At 42.5% G+C, this 25360-nt stretch overlaps 1 protein-coding gene across 1 annotated transcript in view; it reads right to left on the bottom strand.

Annotated features, from left to right (window-relative positions):
- LOC107696746 (rootletin-like) overlaps window positions 1-25360 on the bottom strand; it is a 63747-nt gene that overhangs the window by 10629 nt on the left and 27758 nt on the right. The window contains exons 4-22 of the mRNA XM_016497227.1: window positions 19880-20047; window positions 19586-19669; window positions 19307-19398; window positions 10779-10923; window positions 10141-10247; window positions 9480-9686; window positions 8044-8140; window positions 7091-7180; window positions 6854-6994; window positions 6483-6682; window positions 5887-6069; window positions 5186-5330; window positions 4214-4360; window positions 3555-3785; window positions 2481-2674; window positions 1962-2089; window positions 1437-1606; window positions 401-580; window positions 78-212 (exon numbers count right to left, since the gene is read on the bottom strand). Coding sequence (XP_016352713.1) covers window positions 78-212; window positions 401-580; window positions 1437-1606; window positions 1962-2089; window positions 2481-2674; window positions 3555-3785; window positions 4214-4360; window positions 5186-5330; window positions 5887-6069; window positions 6483-6682; window positions 6854-6994; window positions 7091-7180; window positions 8044-8140; window positions 9480-9686; window positions 10141-10247; window positions 10779-10923; window positions 19307-19398; window positions 19586-19669; window positions 19880-20047 — 2844 coding nt within the window. The remainder of the gene's footprint in view (window positions 1-77; window positions 213-400; window positions 581-1436; window positions 1607-1961; window positions 2090-2480; window positions 2675-3554; window positions 3786-4213; window positions 4361-5185; window positions 5331-5886; window positions 6070-6482; window positions 6683-6853; window positions 6995-7090; window positions 7181-8043; window positions 8141-9479; window positions 9687-10140; window positions 10248-10778; window positions 10924-19306; window positions 19399-19585; window positions 19670-19879; window positions 20048-25360) is intronic.

Below are 25360 nucleotides of genomic sequence, written 5' to 3'. Positions count from 1 at the left end.
GCATTAATGGGTAACTTTACAGCCCTAATCTAATAAGGACAAAACATGATCCAAAGACATATTTGGATTTATTATACCTTGTCCTGCTCCTGTTTGCTCAGTAAGTCTCTACGCATTCGATCCTTTTCAAAGGCAGCTGTCTCTGTGTCACGCTCGAGGGTGATTATGCGCTCAGTAAGAGTAGCCTTCTCAGCCTCCTTCTTAGATAGAACCTGCCAATCAAGCACAGTTAACTCAGAGTTAATGCGGTAGAACCATCTTACAGTGATGCCATCTGTCCCATGTTCTGACTGCAGATGGTTTAAGGCTGTATGGGGCAAGAGACACGCTTTTTGATCAGATTGAAAGGAAGTTGTCAAAAGGTTTTGACTGTGTTCCTCTGAGACACAAATACACACACCTGCTGTTTATGGCTCTCGGCCTGCAGCAGGGACTCTGTACAGTGCTGCTGCAGCTTGGCCAGTTCTTCCTGCAGCTGCTGCTGAACTCTGCGACTCTGCATGCGCAGCTCCTCGCACTCAGCCCGCAGCTGCGACTCTGCCTGCTCCCTCTGTGCACACAACTCCGCACGCATGCGCTCCTGAGACACACAAGACAGGTGCATGTGTTATAAGCATCCAAATACTCTCTTGAACCACAGGAGAGTTTTACAGTTTATGGTTATTGCATTTCAATGGCATTTTCTGCCAGAATTTCTCTGATAGTCCTAAATCTATGGCAGTTTACATGTCTGAAATAAACACACAATGAATACTGAGCTGTTTGCTGAGCTATGTTGCATGCTGGGTAGAGCAGTTCACTCTATGACCCTGTTCCAAATGCTGTCCAAAACCCTTGTGGTCCTTTTCTCAGTGCTCACTTTTTAACATAAGAGAAGGTGTAGCCGATTTATTGTCAGCCAGTTATTTTAACTGTACAAAAATAACCACTTCCGAGTTGAAAAATAAGGTGGATAATGCCATATACTGTAAACTGTTTGGTAATAATACACAGTGAAACTTGCATCAGAGCAGGTTTTTTATGGGCTCAGCAAAAGGGCACATAGCAACTGCAGATGATTTTGAAATCTAAAATTTAAAATGGGAAAGGTGTTGTGAATTTATGGATGTGCATGTGACAGCCACTGCAAGTCGGAAAGCCTGCAAGCACTAATGGTGTAACAATTTACATTGCATAATGTATTAGTTTACTGGTTAGCTCAAAGGTGACAACCCTGATCATTGCATGCCTCAAGACCCTGTAGATTAATATGCATCAGTCTATAAATATGACTTAAATGATGACTCATTTGTATGGGGAAAAAAAAAACTTTGAACCAAATTAAATCAATTAAAATTGAATTGATTTGCTGTTATACCAAAGATTTACACCCCTAACAATTACACATCAAGTGTGTCATTAGGGACAGTGCCTTTATCTCAAAATTTCAGTGATACCTTGTGCTTTCGCTCAGTATGCAGTTGTTCCTGATGGCTTTGCTGTGTTGTAATGAGGGTTTGTTGGGCATTTCTCTTGACCTGAGCAAGCTTTAACTCTAAAGCCTGTTTCTCCTGCAAAGCCCGGGACATTTGCTGCTCGTGTTCACTGTGAACACTAGACAGCTCACCTGTGCAAAGGAAAGAGCAAGTATATACACAGAGGAGAAACATGCTTTGTAATGAAAAAAATACATTAGGGACACACTGAGTTCCAGCATGCTGGAAACATGAAATTATAATGCTCTTTGGAATCATCATTACACAATATATAGTGACAGCACCAACACATAAATAGTACAGTGTGGATGCTATCTGTGAGGGGACTTTGTGAAGCTCTAGAGAGAACCTCGGCTCACCCCTCAGCTGTTCCCCAGTTCTGAGCTAAAATATGGGCCCTTTGTGGACTATAGCTGGGGCCCAATGGTCAGTGGGCTCAGCCAAATCAACGAGAGAGGAATAGAGGCTCCCTGAAGAGACACTCACATGTCAAAGTCTCGTTAGCCTGCTGTAGACTAGCATTCTCTCCTACTAGTCTAGCCCGGTCAGCCTCTAGCATCGAGGTCAGTTCCTGCCTGCCCAACAGGCCTGACTCTAGAGACTCTCTATCTGCCCTGAGCAAAAGAAAAAGTAAGAGAGATGGTGAGAGAATACAAAGAAAAATAGGTTGTGTTTTGTGAAGCTAATGAACATATTTAAATGGTTGTTTCTTTAGCTAACATCATTCAAGACAGATGAGATGTTCTGGAGATGATTTACACAGCAAAACACAGGCTTATTAACCTCATGGTGATTCTCTCACGGAAAAGACTTAGTGAAACTAGGAAGAGTTATGTGATCGAAAAGGCCCAATTGATAATTACTAAAAAAACTCACTGAAAACACAGGTGTTTTACTTTGCCTGCCAACCTCAAACTCCAACATAAATACAAACACTTAGCCCATATAAACACATTAATACACCAAATCCTACTCGCACTAAAACACTAACACACATTGACTCACCGCAGAGAGGCCAAGTCTTGGGCCAGGGCCTTGGATTTACGTTGCTCTGAGGTAAGTTGCACTGTGAGATTGGCTTTGTCTCTTGCTAGTTCATCTCTCTCTTTGCAAGTCTTCTTTAGCGAAGCAGCACTTAGCTCCATTTCTCTATGACATGTGTTCAACTGTTCCTGCAGGGCTTGCTTCTGCTTACTGACCTACACAAACACACACACACACACACACACACACAAACACAAACACATGTACATTTTGGAAATCCAGTGTTTGCTGATAGTAGATCAACGTCGGGATTATGAATCAAGTACTCAGATGATATCTAATAATTTGGTGGTTTGTCAAACACGTGAAATCCTAGATTATGCCAGTAACTGACCACTTAGGAACAGCAGGCTGTCCAAATATTTTCCTGATATGTTCAAACTTTCCCCACTGAGCCTGCACTAAACCGTTTGCTAGCAAACCAAAGGAAATTTTATTTCACTTTTCTGCCAAGCAGGTCAACTGAAAAAGCAGCGAGTAAAATGGACAAGGAAATGTTGTACTATATTAATAATTTACAATAGATCTTCAAGACTGTGTAAAAATGGAGATTACATTAGGATCTAGTGATTTATGACAACTTTAAAACACTAGTCTAATATAGTGACACCTCAGTAAAACATGACTGTAGGTGTAGACAAAAGAGCAGATGAATTCCACACTGTCTGTTGCAAAGCTGCGAGCAGACAGATCAAGCTTATTATTTACAGCTTTTTTCACTCATTCTCTCTCACTGTGATACTACCCATCTGTAATATCTATCTCTTTAGTCTTCCTGTCCTTCATTTGTACTCGAGATCCCCTTTGCTTCCCCCATTCAATTCCTTTGCCACTCATAAAACGCACACTTGGGCCAAGATTCATATATGGAACTCTTGGAGGAAGGTGTTGAGTACCACGGCAGATGGGTCCAATATCTTCTCTTGGCTTTTTAATGTGACAACAAGACCCATTAGAGCGCAGCTGAGAGCTGTGAATCATGCTGGGTAATGGGGCACACGCCCCCCTCATTTTGTGAGGAGGAGAGCGACTGACCTGGGTGTGTTGCTCCAGGGCTGAACTTTTCTCCCTCTGTAGGAGGTTGTACTCTGCATCTTGGGTCACTCGGGTCTCTTGAAGGTGAATGTGTGAGGCCTCTAGAGCACGCTTCTCCACCGTTAGGTCTAACAGCTCCTGCTGAAGTCGAGCTAGCTCCTCTCTGGCTGCTGCTCGCTCTAGCTCTGCCTCCCGTTTGCGTTCTCCAAACTTTGCCTTTTCGGACTCGACCTGGCAGCAGATAGGTCAAAAACAATATTTTTACGAATACATAGCATGATGATTACCATGTTGAAAAGACCAGCCTTGCTGGTCGCCATCATATATTGTGATGTGGATGTTGGTATGCTGGTATCCATACCAGGACCATTCTTTTGTCAGCCAGCTTCATCGTAAACCATTTCCTAAATTTACTAACCATTTACTAAAATTATCAGTTGTTTCACACCATGATGTAATAAAAAAACTAGCATCCACACAAATTGCTTAACCCAGTAATTACCTTCTTATTTTGTTTTCTTTCCTTGAAAAAGAACTGAATGTGAGAAACTAGAGATTATTCAAGATTTAATACTTTAATCAAAAGTCACAAATTTAAAAAAAAATAATAATTTATGAGTATAAACATTATGCACACTATCCAGTTCCATGACCCTGACCTGTAAGAGAAGACGGTTTAATTCAACCTTATCTTTAGCCAATCCCTCACTCAGGGCTCCCATCTTGGCCAGGGAGTCCTGTAGCCCTGCATCTTCACTTCGTAGTTTAGTGAGCGCCAGTTCCTGCTCAGCATTCTGGGCCTCTGCCTATAGGGAGGCAGTACAAACATCAGTGGGAATTTGGCTATATACAATCATTAGCTACCAAGTTCAGATAACCAGCATTTATTTTGTAATCAGCGGTTAGGCTAAAATATGTTTGCAGAGATGTTTAATAGCACTGGAGTTTAACTGTTATATTTTGTCCCCAGAATGACCTGTGGTAGAACTGCGGAAGTGTGGAAAACTGTAAGTTAGAGTAAGTGATGAAAAATCTTACAAAGGCAGTTTTGCATGGTAAATATCAACCACTACAAATAAGCAGAGCTACATAACTCATCCAAGGTCAAAGTAAACTGAGTTTCCAGTAATTCAACAACTGAGCTGGACTTTTGACAGGGGAAAAACTCTGTATTTACTTAATGGATAAATAATGCAAAACTGGGTAAACAGTTTTATGACTGGATGTAATTCACTGTAGCAACATGCAGGTGAGAACAGTTTTATACAGACTTAGATCAGGTGTTGTTAAGATGAATGAATGAGTGAATATGTGAATGAAAGAATGAATTAATGAGTGAGTAAATACAGTATGTGAAGAAATGAGTGACTGAGTGAGGAAGGGAGTAAATGAATGAGTGGTTTAAGAGAATGTGTGAGCTATGGAGTGACCGAGTGAAAAAATTGAATGTTTTGAAATAATAGTGAGTGACATTGTTGGAAGAAAGAATGTGTGAGTGTATAAAATATGGACTGAGTAAGATGTAGCGAGTGAATTAATGAGCAGGTGAGTGAATGTGATGGAACGAATGAGTGGGTGAGTAAATGGATGATTGAATAAGTGGGAGGGTGTGTGAATGTGTAGAGCAGTACTCTAGAGAGAGCCTGTGCAAGGCTGCTCTTTTCGTCCTCCAGAACCTCTTTCTGCAAAGTCAGCTGACTCAGAGCTTCCTTTAGTGTGACCAGCTCTTTACTCATATCCGAGTGTCTTATCTCCAACTGCTCCAGAATGTGTCGTCTGTAGAAAAACACAAATGCACACAAACTATCAAGACGTAAATACAAACTTTTTGATCTGTAGATATGGACAAATCAGCACAAAAAACAAATGAAAACCCAGGCACACTATGGCATAGAGCAACCAAATTAGCTAACAGGAAATGTACACACAAACAAACATAATTTTAAAGTAAACATTGTTAAGGTTAAGGTAAAGGCACATACTTATGTACACAAACATATAAAAGCAGAGATATTTCTATAAACACACTCCTAAAAGACATTTCCTCATCAGAGCAGAAAAAAAGACTTAAAGATCACATCCAAAAACATTCTTATCCATATACAGTACATAATAACACATGATCAGGGTTGTCACCTTTGACCTAACCAGTAAACTAATACATTATGCATCTTCATGTTTAATACATTTAGTAAACAATACTATTCTGGTTTGATTCAAGGCTACTTTAAGGACAACATGTGCTAGTGATACTGACTGTAAACAATAAGACAGGGAAATAAACAAGGGCCAAGAAGGAAGTCAAGGGGTTTGAGGTTTCGCAATGCCGTACCCCCTCTCGGATTCAGAGCATTCTAGGGCCAGCTGCCTCTCCAGGTCCTCCCTCTGCTGCCTGAGGAGGTCTCTCTGCCTCTGAACATCTAGAGAGGAGCTTCTCAAAGCTTCCTGCTCTGCTTGTGTGCATTTCAGCTGCTGCTGCAGGGCAGAGAGCTGCCTCTCAAGCTCTCTTTTTTCACTAGGAATGGAGAAAACGGCAGTTGTGGTGGGGTATGTGACTGTTCAGGTTATAGTCCTAAAACTAGAGGATTTGCATGATTGAGCCGCAGCTACTGTGCTGACAAATTAGGACTACAATTACCACAAAGATGTGAGTTTGTGTGTTTGAATCAGAATCATGAGCCTTTGTAGCATAACACAACTTATAATTTATGTTGTAGAAAAAAATGGAAAGCAAAGATATTTATAAATTAGCCTGCTGGGTTAACTTGCAAAATTATGTAAAGGCTAAACAGCTCTATAGAAAAATACTGACATAAAAGTAGAGGGTATGAATGTTCAGTTAGAAACTCATTTGTGCAGGTTTACACTGTCATTGAACAATGGCATCCTTTATCAAAATGCCCAGGTTCATTCAGTAGCAGACATTACCTGGTTACTATGCCCAGTGAGGTGCGGTATCTTTGGGCATGTCTGGTGCTGCCCTCCTCAGATCTCTCCAATAGTTGATTCTCTTGCTGCAGTTCCCGGATTCTTTGTTCCAGGCTTCTGGATTCATCTTCCCCCACATGCAGCTGATCTCGCAAGGTGGCAACCTGCTCTTGGGAAGCTTCCAGACGTGCTTGCAACTCCTTTGGGTGGATAGATATTTTAATTTAGTTAAATGTACTGAAATTACATACGCTTTTTTGATGGCAGAGTAAACTATTTGGGAGATACAGTGAAGTGTGTAATTTCTGTACCACTAGGAGTGATGACACCTGTGCCATATAAGGAGGGTGTACAGGAGGTTTGTTGCAAACCTGAATTTGTGCCTGCCGCTGTAAGAGCGCTCTCTGCACAGCTATCAGAATACCGTCTCGTTGAGAAGAGGAAATAGATCCTGCAGAAACAGATGGGTCTTCATCTTTTGATGAGTCTGAGGAACTGTCGCCACTGACCACCTAAAAGAGAAAAGAAAAGATGAGTTGACAATTACTCTTCTCATGTTTAGTACATCTGGCCCAAAATATCATGCCCAATAATCATGTTTAGTAAACCTGATTAATGTTGTGCAGTAACTGTTGCAGACTGCTGAGCTCGCTGTGTAAGGCATCCCTCTCGGTTCGGTCTTCGGACCAATTTATTTCCTGTGCAGGAAAGCATTCAGGTCAAATTGCAGCTTCTTGAACAACCATGACGCACACCAGACAAGACAACTGAATCCAGATAAGTCATTAAGAAAGTGATAGTGTTTATCAAGACTACTCTTCCCAATTAATGATTCTGCTCAACTTGATTCGAGCAGCTTAGTATTTAGCCATCTTCAAGAAATGGCTAAAAACACATCTCTTCCATCTACACTTGACCCTCTAACACCAGCACACTCTATCCTTTTTTTATTGTATCTACTTTTTTCTTTTATTTATTATAAAAAACTTTCTTTTCTTTTTATTTATTACAAAAAAAATGTACCCTCTAACACAAGCTTTGTCTATTTTTGTCTATTTGTTTCTATTTGTCTATTTCTATTTTTCTACTTGTTTTCTTTTTATTTATTCAAAAAAAAACTTGACCCTCTAACACTAACTCTCTCTATTCTATTTCTATTCTATCTACTTTTTATTATTTCTATTCATTAGAACAGGGGTTCTCAAACCTCTCCATGAAGTACCCCCAGCACTGCACGTTTTGTATGTCTCCCTATATCAGACACACCCACTTCAGGTCTTGGAGTCTCCACTAATGAGCTGATTAGTTGAATCAGGTGTGATAGATAAGGGAGACATACAAAATGTGCAGGGCAGGGGGTACTCCAGGACAGGTTTGAGAAAAAAAAACGTGCTCCATGTTCTGCGTTAGACTAACTGGGACTTGTCACAGCATGTACATATTGTTGCACTTTTGTTGGTTTGATTGCTTCTATTGTTCTCATTTTTAAGTCGCTTTGGATAAAAGTGTCTGCCAAATGATTAAATGGAAATGGAAAAGATTCTACTGCAACACTGCTCACCATACTGTCCATGCTGCTCCGCAGTGCTGTCAGATTGCTTTCTTTCTCAATGTTCTGTGCTCTGAGCTGCTTCACCATTTCACCCAATTCCAGGATCCTATACAGATACATGTATGTTAGACTTTAAATATCATAATACCAAAGTGTCCTAAAAGTGGTCCATATGACTTGTTTGCTGTCTTCTGAAGTCATATGATAGATTGTGAGGAACAGACTGAAATTAAGTTGTCATTACCTAAAAATCTTGACATCCACAATAGCTCCCTTTGGCACGTTCATGTAAGAAGTAACAGTGTACGATTTGACATTTAATAATTTCAATTTATGAGTTGAACTGGTTCACAAAACTGGCCTGAGTCATTTGTTCACAAATCATCTGATTTTCAAGTGAACTTCAACTTCAGTGGCTAATAATTCAATGAAAGTGAGTATCATCAGTGAATAACAGCTTACATTTTGGTCTGTTTCTCAAGAAAAGCTGTAATTTAACTTCAGAGACTCAGAGTTGTATGGATCACTTTTATATTATATTTCAAGCTTTTGCATTCTTTTTGAAGGTTCAAAGCTTTAGACATTAAGGTATGTAATTGATAAAAGAATAAAAATTTTTGGATGTACTACTCCTTTAAGAAAAATAGCACACCCTTTTTCGATGTTGTAATCAGCAATTGAAATAAACACAGATTTTTTGAGGTTCTGAGGTATGCTAAGACCTACAGTACTCATTATTTTGCATGAGCATACATACTACCACAATATGAAAAAATTGTGCATGTGTTTAACTAACATGGTTGAGGCAAAACGATTAAACACTCTTATGTGTGCTTATTTGATACCCATTTGTCTATGGCCCTTTCTTCCCGCTGCAATAAAGCTCAGCTAAAATTTCATATATCAAAATGGAGAGTGATCTCTGCTCTCTACATTATAAAACTGTCACTGATGAAAGGACGTAGAAGAAAGAATCTGCAATGACTCCATTCATCAGAAGACCCCAACCCTGCTCTGTCAGATCCATGGATCCGCTCTCAAAAGAAAGTGTCATAGACCACTGACATATTATACAAGTAAATGAAGAATGTAGAGGATACTGAACAGCAAATAAAGAGACACACTCTTTCTCTCTAGTTTTGGCATGCCACATAGTTGGATAGGTGAGGCAATCTGTGCTGACCTTCCCTGTGTGTCAGTACTCAGGACAATGTACAATGAGTCATCTAGAAGATGTGAGTTCAGGACATCAATAATTAAATTCAAAGCATTGGGATAGGTGCTGAAATTTATGACACTGTGAAATCCTTTGAATACGATAATTTAACTCCAGCTGCCAATACTGTATGTATTTATTACAGCATGCTGCTCAAGCATGATGACACTTGTATATTACTGGTGAAAAATGAATGGGACATGTACATAAACAGACAGACATGTTGTACCTAGAGTTAAGCTCTACTTTCTCTGCGTCAAAGCGGGCCTGCAGCTGCATAGCCTCTTTCAGTTTGTGTCTTAGCTGATTCTCCAGTGCAGATACTCCGCTGCTAGCAGGGGTACAAGGCTTGCTCATGCTAGCCTCCAAATTCACACAGGCCGTATGAAGACGATGGCCAGCCACCACACACTCGGCTCGCATGTCCGATAGACTCCTGTAAAGCACAAAAAAGAACTATTACAACCAGCAGGAGCAATTTCCTTACACAACAATTTCCTTACGTTCCCAAGGAAATGTGTTTTGTTCACAGCTGACGAGAGCCAGGTGGCCTAAATTATATTGTGATCTGGGAATAAACCCTTCGAACAGTGTTGTGTCTGAGTAAGGGCCGTGAACATTTTCTCTGCTGTCCATGTGTTGGGTAATCCACATTACAGCAAATTACTCAACAATGATCACAGCATTTACACAGGCCGAGCCCTCATCAAGCTTGGCTCTGATGGATGGCTCAAGACTAATCTGAAGGGCAATCTAACCATCACATTTCCCCGGACGATGCGGTCAGGATGGGTGAGGGGTGACCCAGGTGACCCACTGCGCTTTGATCCCAAGCAGGGATAAATGGTGGTGGGTTTGGAAAGAGGGTTCTGGCTGCAAGCTACACTTACCTGTCAGCGAAGGCCCGCAGCTGGGTGAAAGAACTTCGCAGGAAGGCGGCCTGGCGCCACAGAGATCGCACACAAGCTTGCTCGCGGCCGTTTCGGGAGTTATTCATCTGCGGGAGAGCGACATGGCCATATGGTTGGCAGGTTCGGTAATAAGGAGGGTGGCAAAGAGGTTAAAGATGTCTCCATTATAGATGCACACATAAGAAAAATAATGAATACACCCACACATACAAGCACATGGCTAGACTTGAACTGCTAGGCGCACACACTCACAGAGACTCACTTACACAAATGGTACAGTAAATTTTTCTTGACTGTATGAGGCTGAAAACTACATGAGCCCCTTCATATCACCAGATGTTTGCACCGAGCAATGAATTCTCGCTCTTTTTTTTTTCCAATCGACTGGAATGTTTTCAGAGGAAACAACAGCTGAGAAAATCACAAAAATTATTTAAAACAAAGACAGTGTCCAGACTGACAAAACAGGCACCAGAGTGGAATTCCACAAGTTCCAGAGTTGAGTTTCATTGGGTTGGATTAAGGAAAGATTTTTCTTAAACTGTGGATTTGGATAAAAACATACACTACAGATCTCTCCTTCCTTCCCTCTGTCTCTTTTTCCTCCTCCCTCTCACCTCAAGTTCCCTCCTGAGTCGCGTGTCCCTCTGCTCTGCCTCCTGTTGTGCCTTCTGCAGGCTTTCCGTCAGGGCCTGATTGGCTTCATTGGCTTGTTCAAGTTGTTCCCGGAGCAGCGCATTGACCTGGCTCAAACCAGAACACCTGTGAAATATATGGAACTGTTTCAGAGCACTGTATTCCGGGATACACCTGTTAAGCCATGAGCCAAACTTTGCGCATGATCTCACCCCCCTCCATTGCACGGCCTCTATCAGCTTCTATGTTTACAGGCTTATAAAGGCCCACGTCACATTCTACATTGCCAGTCACGCTTAGAGGGGAATGTGCATGACAGTTTTATAAAGGCCATGTCAGCTCCAGCCTAATTGCCACCAGACTTGCTTGTCAAATAGTTTACAGGGTTATTTACATAATTCGTGGCAGAATCCACCCAGTTACATACAAAGATTGACGCCAGGGTGTGAGGCAGTAAGGGCAATGAACAAAACGATCATCAAAGGGGTGAGCAACAGAGAGAGACACGATCAAAGCTACAAGAATGTGTTTAATCATTTTCAATAAGTAGATTTGCTCCATGATTCTGTGGTTTGGCTTAATTCTGCAGCTTGTGCCCCTCTAAGAAAACACAAAGCCGAGGCAGACAGCTTAGCAATAGTGTAACACAAGCGTAACATTTCTGCCCTGCTGAATCTCAGTTAATTGTGGCATGTTATGAAATTATCATGAGCCGTGGTACAGTTGACTTCTCTGACATAGGAAATTAAATAAATTGTGTAGAGCCACAGATGATCGGGTGAACTGCACTGTGCAGTGTGCTCTCTGACAGAGGCACTAAGGTGTAAAAATGAATGAGAGCTTGGCAGCTGGGCGGCCCAGAGTTTGCCATAACTGTTTCAATTACGGGCAAGTGGCGCAGTAAATCACATTCTTTTAAAGGCTGACGTCTGGGATGGTAGGTTGGCCGGCTCTTTGTATGAAGTGCAGTAAAATCCGTTTGGCTAAGATAGTGAACAAGGCTGTGATAATTAAGTCTGACAAACTGGATACCTTTTGCTTTTGACACCCCTTCTAAAACGATTCATTACCAGGATGTACTTGTGGAGATTGAAGTAGGCAGCTAGGAGATTTTATGTACAGCAGTTCAGCATTTGCCTTCCTGATATATGTTGTTCATGTGTCGTTTCTCAATGTTAGAAGGGTGAAGTACCCTGGTGGAAAATTCAGCTTAGGTGGTGGTACTTCTTTCTGTTTTAGAACATGGAAGCTGGTTTCTAGCTGGTCTGAGGTGCTCAACAGTAGCTCCAAACTGGTCATTAGCTGGTCTAATCTCATACCTAACCAGCCCAGTTGGTTCCAATTGGTTATTAGCTGGTTTAAGCTGGTCATTAGTTGGTCCATGCTGTTCATTAATTTTCCAGTCTGGTCTACAGTAAGTTATTAATGTTCATTAGCTGGTCTAAGCTGGTCATTACCTGTTCCAGGCTGGTCACTGGTTACTCCATGCCGTTCATTAGTTGATATAAACTGGTCTTTAGGTGGTGCGAGCTGGCAGACCATCTTGGTTCAGCTACAAGTTCATACTAGTTTGTGGTGGTCATGCTGGTTTTTGAAACAGCTGGTTTAGGAAACCAGGTACCGTGTTCCAAAACACAACTACCATCTTAAGATGGATTTTCCAACAAAGAAACAGAAACTCTCTACAAGGTTCCCTTTCGATACTACACTCGTACTGCGTCTTGCTAGACGCATATGGGAAAAAAGCCTTTTTTCTCCTGAACTGAAGCCTTCTTCATTCACGCAGTGAAACTGCATGGCCATTGGTTCGTGCAGTGTATTAACCCTTTAACGTGTACGATCACACCGGTGTGATCACTCTAGGCTGGTCCCTGGAGTGTACGATCACACCGGTGTGATTAGAACGTTCAGTGCGTCATGTGATCAACTGCTGAATTCAAAATTCAAATCTGCTTTCACGCTTTTCCTGGCACTGAGCCAGAGACGGACAAGCTCGTTTGTCATATCACAGTGTTTTCAACCATTTAATGCTTATTTTAGGTTTCAGACATCTAAATACACATAAGTACTAGTAAAACAATAAATGTATAGTTTGTAAAATACACACCGATGTCTATGGAAGTGGCAATAATAATCCCAATTATAATTTGACGACATGTTTTATTGATATCATATACACATATGTAGGTAACTTTAAAGTTTAGTCTACACTTCTTCCTGTTCACCGGAAACTTACTTTAATGTCTTTCGGGAGGAGAGAGTGAATTTACGTGTCGTAAAACCCACAGCTCGGATTCAGCACGAACTAACATGGCGGCGCTCATCACCCTCTATAGATCAACTAACATGGTCATTATAAAGGTGTTTATACTACCAAATACATTTACTTACACGTATTTGAGTATCGGAATATCAGATATTTCATAATATAGGGAACACGTCAGTGAATATTTTGAATAAAAAAGGAAAAACTAAATAAAAGCGATGCATGTGTCATACAGCGCTATTGTGGCTGCAGTGTGTCACGTGACAAACATGACGCGTCTCCATGGAAACAGTAAAGCGATACGTTCTAAAATAACGGTTGCCTAAAAGAAATCACACCGGGGGCTCAGATAGTATATTTTAAACTCACGTGCGAAAAGGTTAAAAAACGAACCAAAGCCCGCCAGAATGGGCGGGGCGTCTGGCTATATAAGCGGGCGTTCGCCACAGGATTCTCAGATTTCTTCTCCTTCAGCGACGACTCTACTCTCATCGCTGATCCTGAAAGCCTGCTCGCCGTTGACACGCCTTCGCAGCTGGAATCGGGACCTCTCAGCATAGCTGACCTGCTTTTCCGCCGCTACAGCGACGCAGCAGTTCCGGTCCGTTTCCCCTGCCGCCATCCAGCGATTCTGAAAGAGCTTATTTCTAGCAGGTAAGCCCTAAAAGAGCAAATTCTAGCGACGTTGTTGCAAATGTCATGTTGCGAGTGTAGCAGTTCCGGTCCATTTCCCCTGCCGCCATCCGGCGATTCTGAAAGAGCTTATTTCTAGCAGGTAAGCCCTAAAAGAGCAAATTCTAGCGACGTTGTTGCAAATGTCATGTTGCGAGTGTAGCTCGTGCAGGGAAACTTGCACGATGCAGAAGAGCAATGAGTACATCATCTGTCTGGGCAGACACCACGCAGAGACTGCTCGCTCACTTGAGCATGAGTCTCGCTCTTCTCCACTCGTGGACCGCCTTCACTGGAGGCAGCCCCGCTCTCCGTTTCTCCTCTCTCAGCGAGCCTCGGAGTGAGAAACAGCGGAGTCAGGGAGCTAAGCAACCGGGTCTGAGCGATCGCATGCCGGCACTGTACCCGCGTGCTCGCTCTCCCCGTTGCACTCGGATCCGCCGCAGAAGGGCAGTGAGCTGTGCGCTTACTGAGACAAAATGCTCACTCAAGCATGAGTCTCGCTCTTCTCCACTAGCGGACCATCTTCACTGGAGGCAGGCCCGTTCTCCCGTTTCTCCTCTCGCAGCGAGCCTCGGAGAGGGAAACAGTGGAGTCAGGGAATAAGCAATCGATCGGACTAATCTCATGCTGGCACTGTGCCTGCGTGCTCTCTCTCCCCGTTGCACTCGGATCCGCCGCAGAAGGGCAGTGAGCTACGCCCTTACTGAGGCAGAATGCTCACTAGAGCATAAGTCTCGCTCTTCTCGCTCTTCTCCATTTGCTCGCGGACCGCCTTTCACTGAACAGTCCCGCTCTCACATTTCTCCTCTCTCAGCAAGTCTCGGAGAGAGAAACGGCGAAGCCTGGGAACTAAGCAACCGGATCTGAGCGATCTCACGCCGACACAGAGCCTGCGTACTCGCTCTCCCCGCTGCGCTTCGATCCGTGTCTCACACGTAAGGATCAGTGCCCCTCTTTACATCGAGCGGCTCTATCCTCCTAAGTAGATCGGAGCAGATGCTGCCGCTGGCAGCTTCAAATTTGTGTGTGTGTCACTATGGCTGTGCTCACAGACACGGGCTGCTTTTACCACGAAAGCGACGAACTTGCACGATGCAGAAGAGCAATGAGTACATCATCTGTCTGGGCAGACACCATGCAGAGACTGCTCGCTCACTGAGACAGAATGCTCACTTGAGCATGAGTCTCGCTCTTCTCCACTCACGGACCGCCTTCACTGGAGGCAGCCCCGCTCTCCGTTTCTCCTCTCTCAGCGAGCCTCGGAGCGAGAAACAGCGGAGTCAGGGAGCTAAGCAACCGGGTCTGAGCGATCGCATGCCGGCACTGTACCTGCGTGCTCGCTCTCCCCGTTGCACTCGGATCCGCCGCAGAAGGGCAGTGAGCTGTGCGCTTACTGAGACAAAATGCTCACTCGAGCATGAGTCTCGCTCTTCTCCACTCGCGGACCATCTTCACTGGAGGCAGCCCCGTTCTCCCGTTTTTCCTCTCGCAGCGAGCCTCGGAGAGGGAAACAGTGGAGTCAGGAAATAAGCAATCGGTCGGACTAATCTCATGCTGGCACTGTGCCCTCTCCCCGCTGCGCTTCGATCCGTGTCTCACACGTAAGGATCAGTGCCCCTCTTTACATCGAGCGGCTCTCTCTTCCTAAGTAGATCGGAGCAGATGCTGCCGCTGGCAGCTTCAAATTTGTGTGTGTGTAACTATGGCTGTGCTCACAGACACGGGCTGCTTTTACCACGAAAGCAATCTGCCCCTGTTCATTCGCGGAAGGCAGTCCCGCCTCCCCTCGCTCATGTTTCTCTCCTCCCAGTTACCTCGGAGGAAGCAACGACGAGCTCGCGGGTTGAACGATCAGACTTGAGCAATCCTCGACACAAATCATGCGTGCTTAATCTGCCAGTGTGTGTTACACATGAGGATCAGCGCACCTCATTATACGAGCAGCTTAATCCTCCCAGGCAGATCCAAGCAAAACGTGGGCAGCTTCGCAGTTGTGTGTGCGTCGCTGAGCCCCACTTCCCCCGCTCTTGTGTTTCTCTCCTCCCAGTTACTCGGAGGTAGAAGTGGCAAATCCGCGGGTATGATCGATCAGACTGAGTGATTTAATGCCGGCAAGGCCCCCACTTGCATCATTCTCCATGCAGCTCTTTGATCTGCCAGTGTGTTTACACGTGAGGAACACCGCCCCTCACTGTCGGCTCAGTGGCTCAATCCTCCTGGGCGGTTTGGAGCAGAACGCTGTCACCAATGATTCAATATCGCTGACAGCTTTGTATTTGAACGCGCCTCTCGCCTGGGTCACGCCCACACTGAGGCTGCTCTGCTGAGACAGACCGCTCTTACTACGAGAGTTCATGTCTCGCTCCGCTTTGCTCGCGGCTCGCCTTCTTGAATGAAGACGGCCCCGCCCCTCCCCTCATCCGCTACGAGCGGATTTGAGAGAATGCGCGCAGCATTTTTGATCTGTCAGAGTGTTTACACATAAAGATCATCAAAACTCCTCTTCTAACGAGCGGTTTGATCTTTTTTAGGCAGATTAAAAGAGAATGCTGTCACTAATGATTATTATCACTGACAGCTTCAAATTGGAAGCGTCTGGGCCACGCCCACACTGAGGCAGCACTCACGGGGGCTGATTGCTCTGCTATGAGAGCATTAAGTTTAGCAAAGCATTTTTTGAAAGCATTTTCAGGGAAAGCAAATTTCCTCTTGAGTGTGGGGTTCCCATACGGCGACCAGCCTCTCAATTTAATCCAACCCCTTGTCACATGGACCGAGGCCTGACAGGCCATCCCTGTAGTGCCAAACTGGGTGTTGGAGACAATAAAACGAGGTTATTCACTGCAATTCGCTTGAATATCCCGCGATTCAACTGCATGGTTACCACCTCAGTTTAGAGCAAAGATGCACACGTCCTGCACTCAGAGGTGATGAATTTGCTGGCAATATGAACCGTAGAAACGGTTCACCCAGCTCAGAGCGAGTCAGGCTTCCACAGGCTTCCTCTACTTCCTCATCCCCAAAAAGGATGGTGGCCTCCGGCCCATCCTCCATCTCAGACACCTGAATCACGCCCTCATGAAAAGGTCGTTCAGGATGACTACGCTGAAACAGATCCTTGCGCAAATCCGCTCAAGAGACTGGTTCTTTTCGCTGGATGCATACTTTCTGGCCCCCCACACTTTTAGGAAGTACATGGACGCTGCTCTCTCCCCTCTGAGACAGATGGGAATCCGCATTCTCAACTACCTCGACGACTGGCTCCTTCTGGCCCAGTCAGAGGCAGATTTAATATCACACAGGACCCTCCTCCTCAGCCACCTGGAGTGCCTGGGACTCCTGGGAACAATTTTCAACTCAGCCCAAATGAGAGCTGTAGTCACGCCGGAACAGGCTCAGGCCATACGGAGGCTAGCGACCTCCTTCTAGATCGGTACCACTCGCCCTCTCAAAGCGTTTCAGAGGATGCTGGGCCTCATGGAGGTGGCATCGCCAGCGCTACAGTTGGGTCTGCTTTGTATACGCCCCCTTCAGCGCTGGTTGAAATCACGGGTTCCATCCCATGCGTGGCGTCATGGACACCTGCAGATCAGGGTGAGTCAGGATGTGTAACAGCCCTGGCCCCCGGGAAAAGGTGGACGCTCCATCTGCAGACGGTTCAGAGGATCTGGGAGATCTTCGGCAAGGCCGAGGTGGACCTTATGGGCCCTGCACCTCTGGCCACTCAACGGGAGCCTTCCAGCCTCCCAGAGCGAGTTTTAAACACAATATCGGAGGCTAGAGCCCCGTCTACGAGACGCCTCTATGCCTTGAAGTGGTATTTTTTCTCCGCTTGGTGTCTAAACCGTGGCAAAGACCCTCAGACTTCCTATTTGACAGAGGTATTGTCATTTCTACAAGAGCTGCTGGATAAGGGACGCTCCCCATCCACGCTCAAAGTCTATGTGGCGGCTATAGCGACTTCTCATGCCCCTATCGAGGGCCAATCGGTGGGCAGACACAGCACGGTCATCCACTTTCTAAGGGGTGCCAGGAGGCTGAATCTGCCTCATCCCCCTACTGTCCCTTCATGGGATCTGCCCACAGTGCTGAGGGCCCTGAAGGGCCCCGCCTTCGAGCCGCTACAGTCTGCCAACATTCGGTCGCTATCGCTGAAGACTGCTCTGCTTCTAGCACTGGCATCAGTAAAGCAAATAGGGGACCTGCAGGCACTCTCTATTAGCCCTGCCTGCCTGGAATTCGGGCCTAACGACACTAAAGTCATCCTGAAACCAAGGCACGGTTACGTACCTAAGGTGCTCTCCACTCCGTTCAGAGCACAGGTCATTACGCTCTCTGCGCTTCCTCCCTCTGAAGAGGACAGAGAGCTATCTCTGCTCTGCCACGTCAGAGCTCTGAGAATCTATATTGAACGTTCCGCCCCCTATAGGCAGTCGGAACAACTCTTTGTCAGCTTCTGTAACCGCACCAAAGGGCTTCCGGTCATGAAGCAAAGACTCTCTAGATGGATAGTAGACTACATCTCGCTAGCGCACTCTTTCTTGGGTCTTCAATGCCCCATTGGAGTATGGGCCCACTCGACTAGAGGCATCGCCTCGTCTTGGGCATGGTCCAGTGGTGTGTCCATTGCGGATATTTGTGAGGCAGTCGGCTGGACCTCGCCATCCACATTTGCAAGGTTTTATAACCTGGAAGTCCCGGCCTTGCAGGCCAGAGTCCTTTCCGCTTGAAGTGACATGCGCTGAGTAAACAGATCTGGCGGAGAGCCCTTGACCATATCACGCTCAAGCTTTCTGGCATCAGTTCACCTGTTAGCTCTCGACCCTTGGGTGTCTTAGTTACAGGAGTACTTTGGAACGATTGACCTCAGGAAGCTCAACCTGTCTTAGCCTTGGGATGTTGTTAACTTTTCTATGGGCAATGGTTGCTTATGGAAGTTTGATATCTTAGTCGTTCCACTACATTAGCACGGCGTGATTGTACTGTGTTCCCATATGCATCTAGCAAGACGCAGTACGAGTGTAGTATCGAAAGGGAACGTACTCGGTTACTTAATGTAACCTCGGCTCCCTGAGATACGGGAACGAGTACTGCGTTGCTAGCCGTGCTATGTAGCTGCACGACTCAGTCGTCGCTTCAGTCGAAGTAATCTGAGAATCCTGTGGCGAACGCCCGCTTATATAGCCAGATGCCCCGCCCATTCTGGCGGGCTTCGGCAGGCTTGGCAGGCTTCGTCGCCATAGGCTCGTGCAGCTCCGCTGCCTAGCCATTGGTTTGTTTTTTAATACACTGCACGAACCAATGGCCGTGCAGTTTCACTGCGTGAATGAAGAAGGCTTCAGTTCAGGAGAAAAAAGACTTTTTTCCCATATGCGTCTAGCAAGACGCAGTACTCGTTCCCGTATCTCAGGGAACCGAGGTTACATTAAGTAACCGAGTACGTTTATCATTCTCATTTTCCAAAATTTACAATTCTCCTTTGGTTCCAAATAGCAAGTCTTGACGTACTACTTGGCCGATTTCTCTGCACCTCTCGCTGTCAGAAGTGCATATCACTCTTGTTCTTACCGTTTCTGCTCATCCTCCAGCAGTGCAAGTTTACTGTGTTCCTGCTCAAAGCGCTGGAGACGGTGTGCTGAAGAGTCTAGGTGTGACTGGAGCTAAATACAAGGACAGAGGCAGGTTTATACCTAACACCAGAATACAGTGCAACACCTGACAACAAACAAAAGTCACAGGAACAGATATATATTTCTTAAAATTAAAAAGTTCCACTGAAATTTTTGTGTGAAGGAGTAATATGTTCTTCAACCAGTAAAGGCTGTGAATTTCTGCATTGAGACGTACCGAGAGCCTCAGCTTCTCTGACTCTGAGGTTTTCTCCAGCACCTGCTGCTCTAGATTTCCACATCTCTTCTTATACTGGAGCAACTGTGGACACAGACACATACTTTCACTCTTCACTCTGCAACTTAAGATGGAGCACAATCCTAACTATACCAAAGCTTCATTGTTTCTTTTTGATATATATATTCTAAAAGTAAGTTCCCCAGAATTACAAAATCATTTTTCCCCTCAAAGAATCTTTCCCATCTTTGACAAAATCAAATGTGCTGAATGAGACCACATCTAACAGTGGACCTTTGCCTGTAGTTTCTGCACCAGCTGAGCCTGTCTGTGTTGGCTCTCCTGAAAGGCCTGGAGCTTCAGCCTATAAGATCGTCCTTCATCTCTTAGCCAACCCTGCTCTGCGCCATGCACACTCTGCTGTTCTGAATCTCCTGACTGCTGCAACAGCATCTGCTCCAGCTGCAAAGACATATGCACACATTACACTGCTTTATCACCTTTTAGTTCCTTTATGGCTGTTCACAATTTGTATTTGCATGAGTTAGTGACATTTACAATGAAAAATGGCTTCAAAAAATCTGCAGACTAAGTATTCTTGAATGAAGTTTAGCTTGTGCACACCAATCAAATATTTCATTTTCTTGTTTTAAGCATAGGCAGTACTAGATTTATGTTTTTAGATTTATGCATGAAACAAGAAAAAAAATTGTTGTATGAAAAATAAACCGAATAAAAAATATAGGTGAACCTGTGGCTAGTTGTCACAGAGGTAAGTCACAAGCTTCATATATATTCACATTCAATCAGGCAAGAGGTAGATTTCAAACAAAAGGTTAAACTGTAGTCTAAGGACAAGAGTATTTTTAACAAGTATTAGACTGAGGCAAGGTGTCTTATGTGGTTTTAAATGTTATACATTATAATATATAATAATTTGGCTTCACATTTTTGCTGTTTCATGATTTATGTTTTATTTTTTTTCCATTTTGCAGTAAAGCCAATAAAAGGCTGTTTAATGGTAGATTTCATTGTGACAACTTGCCCTGCTAAAGGTCAGTGTATGTTCAATTAACTGTATATTTTATCCTGAGCAAGCAGAAATGTTCAAAATACTTTTTTCTGTAGTCAAGACTTTAAATTCTATGCCTTTACAGAAAATGACTTAAACCCACTCTGAGAAATACTCACTGCAGTAAAAAGTGTGACAACTTGCCCCAGTCTCTCTGAAGTCTTAATATCACGCTGTTTTGCTTCTCAAGTACAATTATCCTAAATTTATACACTGAAAAACAGATAGTGTGTATAGAGAGGAGAAAGTTGTCTGTCACAATTGCAGAGTGTTTCTCCCTTGATTCCCGTCTAACTATGGGGTCTTCAATCTCAATGTCCCATTACCCCTCCAACCCCCCACCCCCATCTTCCTTTAACCCCCAGTGCTTTTCATGGTGCCAGACACCCAGTCCCTGCTAACAAAAACCACATGTTTCCTCTCAACACAACAACATGCTGCCTTAGCTGATTCAAACAAAGCAAGAAAAAGAGAGAGCGAGGGGTAGAGAGAGTAAAAGGTCACCTTCACCCTTTCTCAAATAAGTATGAAACAAAAATACACAGGTCTGCAGGTCATACTACAGGTCATACTGAAATCTCAGGCTAACACTCATCTGCTGCTAAGCTAAACAGCAGCCTCTACGACAATAGTCCCCCGTTCCCAACTGGAGCCAAGGGCTTCGCAAAACTTAAAACATTTTCAAACAGTCATTCTGAGAGCTTTAATTCCATATACTACAAAGAGGGGCAAACCAGCACCCGGCTCTGGGCGGTTTTGGGGTTCAGGGCTCATAAGAGAACAGGGACTTATTATATGGCCCGTTGTTAAGGTGACAGCTTTTGAAAGGGAACAGAAAAAGAAAAACATGGGTGGAGGACGAGTCAGAAGAGAGAGGGGGGACGTTGGGTGCAGCAGCAGCTGTGTTTAAAGGCTCCTTTGGAAACAGCTGCACTACCCTATTGATTATGTATCTTTGCAACTATTTTGGCACAATTAGAGGCAATTTGTTGCTACAACACAAAAAGCGTTTGATGCAAAGTCATGAAATAAATGGCACTTACACAAAACCATATTTTTCTGCCTTAAAAGCATATAGGGGTCAAGGGAGCAGCACAGCACACCTCTAGTGTGTACGTACTTCTGTATGTACATGGGTCAAAGACGAGACGTCACCATTTTGGTGTCCGCATCAAATTACATTTACGAAAGTAATTTTAAATGCATAAAAAAAAAACATTTTAAATGCAAGTAAATTGTCTACTTTCATATTTCAAATAACTTTTGTGACAATAAACTGTCAAAATATGGGGGAAATAATGTTCCAAAGTGTAAAATTGTCATTCAGTGTAATGGTCCGGACTTTGATTTTACCAATACATCTTTAAATAAACATATAAAATACCAAGTTAAAAATATATTTGTTGTCTTGGCATTTTCAAGTATTGGCTGTGTTATATTAAAAGGACTATGTCTTATTGTTTTTTTAAAGTATTTAAATCGACAGGGGACTTTTGTCCCGAAAATGCAGTTTAACTGAGATCATTCAGTGTAACAGGTAGTTTTTTATCATATAAAAAACTGATAGTCATTCGGCAGTCTGTGATATTATTAAATGGCACCTGGAAGACCGTGTGGTGCTGCAGAAAAGTGAGTTTATTGCTCTTAAATACTTGATAATTTCACCTTTTCATGGTGTGTTAACATAGGTTACAAAAACACACGTCATTCAGTTAAATGCCAAAAAACACTTTTAATGTTCGATTTAAGTTAAAAAATATATTTGTTGTCTTGGCATTTTCAAGTAAGTATTGGCTGTGTTATATTAAAAGGACTATGGCTTATTGTTTTTTTAAAGTATTTAAATCGACAGGGGACTTTTGTCCCGAAAATGCAGTTTAACTGAGATCATTCAGTGTAACAGGTAGTTTTTTATCATATAAAAAACTGATAGTCATTCGGCAGTCTGTGATATTATTAAATGGCACCTGGAAGACCGTGTGGTGCTGCAGAAAAGTGAGTTTATTGCTCTTAAATACTTGATAATTTCACCTTTTCATGGTGTGTTAACATAGGTTACAAAAACACACGTCATTCAGTTAAATGCCAAAAAACACTTTTAATGTTCGATTTTTTGAAAAACAAGTAGATGTCGTGAATAATTGCGATTAACTTTACTGGTCAAGTTCACTGTTTGAAATAGGTGGCCATTTGATTGCCTGTAATATTAGCTGATGTAGAAGTTTCGATATTCAGGGTAATGGTTTTGTCATTCAGTGTAATGCAAATTCTCTGTTACACCACAGTGTCATTCATTACACTGAATGACAGTATCACTGTATAAATAACAGTTTTATTATCTTATTTATATTACAGATAAATGAGGAATGTTTAGCATTGACAAATATGTGTTAAACTTAATAAATATTAATATTTGAATGCATTTTGGTATTGTTTAATTTGATTATTGATTAATTATAGACACCCATGAACAGAGGGAGTCACTAGGCACTGTAAAAAGCCAAAAAACTGTGGACCCAGTAGCTTGGGTGGCACTCTTAAAGCCCGTTCACACCAAGAACAATAACTATAAAATAACTATAACAGTAACTATGTTAGCCTCCACACTGATGAACAATAGCACCGTTCATTCTAAGCATGTGCTGCAGATTTGTTGTCTGCCACTTTAAATGCTGGAGCTCTTTAAAGTTGAATGAATTCTAATTGAATTTTCTATTCTATTTTTTCTATTCTATCTACTTGTTTTTCTTGCTCTTTTGTTAGTTTTGACTGCTTTTATTGTCCTCATTTGTAAGTCGCTTTAGATAAAAGTGTCTGCTAAATTACTAAATGTAAATGTAAATGTAATTGGCTGTCAATGCTTTAATCATTCATCAGCTGGAAAAAAAATTCCAACAATATAAAAGAGATTCCTACAATATCGTTTCTCTGTGCAGTTATCGTTAGTTGTGCTGTGGAATCTGCTTTTCTTTTATACAGAAGGTTTTTTTTTCTCCACTTTTATGATTTTTATTTATTTTTTTATCTTTATCCTTACCGTACATGATGTGAACGTGCCTTTAGCCAGGAAAAGAGAAGGGTATTGGGGATTGTAATTGTTGGAATAATAGCTTGCCAATAATTCTGGGCAGAGAGACCCCCTCACTACAGTATGCCAGTAGTTCAAGAGAGATCACTGAGGCCCACCCCAAATACTCATCCTGATAATGTCATTTATGTTTGCAAACAGAAAGTATTAATAAATTTGGCTGCAAGCAGGAATTTTTGAGGCCGAGCAAGTCAGAAACAAAGTGACAAGCTAAGCAAGCATTAGCAATGCTTATTATATTTCAACATCTGTTTCTGCAGTCATTTACTCAGGAATATTATTAAAACTAATTTAATGACACAGATTAATACTAAAAATATTTCAGTTATGGGAACAATGGCAATGTTATCTCTCTTTTTGGCAAATCGTCATTCAGAGTAACAAACCATGGTCATTCAGTGTAACACATATATTTATGTAAAAGTGAAACAATATACTTATTATACCTGTACTTATTAAAATACAAATAAGAATATATGATCATACTAAGTTTTAATATATTTTAAATGATTTTCACTTCCTTACAAAAACTTAAGAAAACATAGTGGTTTGAAGGACATTAGCAAAGTATAAAGATTTAAGAAAATTAAAGTTAACTGATATTTGAGGGCTGCACTGTGATGCTTAAATAGAGTCTTTTAATATGTTTTAAATATGCCTAACAAGATTTTTTGGTATATAAATATTGTTACACTGAATGACATTTTAGTGTGTGTCTTCTGTCAAACATAATAAAAAATGCATGATAATAATAATTTTTTGTTCAGAAAAATATAAACTTAAACAGGACACATTCTAATGTATGGGGAAAAAACAAAACTCAATGCTGTATTGTACTTTTATTTTTTTGATGCTTGAAACACCCTTTTCGTCTTTGACCCACATCCATAAAAGACATTTGCCTCCAAAAAAAATAAAAATAAAATAAATAAAAATAACAAAGTTGTTTGTGAGACATAAAGCAACGTGGGATATTTCCATTGCAACACAGTGTCACACTGTGACACAATGTCTCAAATACGAGAAACTGCAAGACAAAATTACCAGAAACAAAATCATGACTGTGAGAAATCATGTCACATTGTAAGATATAACAGCCATAATTATGACAAAGACAGTTGCAAGATTTAAAGTCACATTGTGACTTTCATATTGTAAGACTGTGAGAAGTCACAATTACGCAAATTAAAAATCACACCTCCGAGATATATTCACGTTGCGTATTGTCCAATTTTATGAAAAAAGTTGTAATTGTGAGATATACAGTGAATTTACATTGTGAAACACAGTCACAATTATAAAAAACAAAGTCACAACTGCAAAATATAAAGTGATGTTTGTGAGATATGGTCATATTATAAAATATAAAAGTTCTGACACTAGCTTGCAATTGAGAAACAAAGTCAGAATTAAAAGTCACCTTGATAGATATAGAGGTGACTTTCAGATATAGAGTCATACCTTTTTATTCAGGCAGAGACAGGCCTCCATACGATTAGGACATACGATTATACAATTATGCAAAATCATTATGGTTGTTTAAGCTCAGAAATTTTGGAATTTATATAGGATCCCAGTTATATTTTCAAATTAGGCAAGGCAAGGCAAGGCAAGT

Source organism: Sinocyclocheilus anshuiensis, unplaced genomic scaffold (genome assembly GCF_001515605.1).
Source record: "Sinocyclocheilus anshuiensis isolate Anshui unplaced genomic scaffold, SAMN03320099.WGS_v1.1 scaffold999, whole genome shotgun sequence".
In the NCBI taxonomy this organism is placed as follows: Eukaryota; Metazoa; Chordata; class Actinopteri; order Cypriniformes; family Cyprinidae; genus Sinocyclocheilus; species Sinocyclocheilus anshuiensis.
The sequence above is the reverse complement of the archived record's forward strand: the minus strand, read 5'-3'. Positions and strand labels throughout refer to the sequence as shown.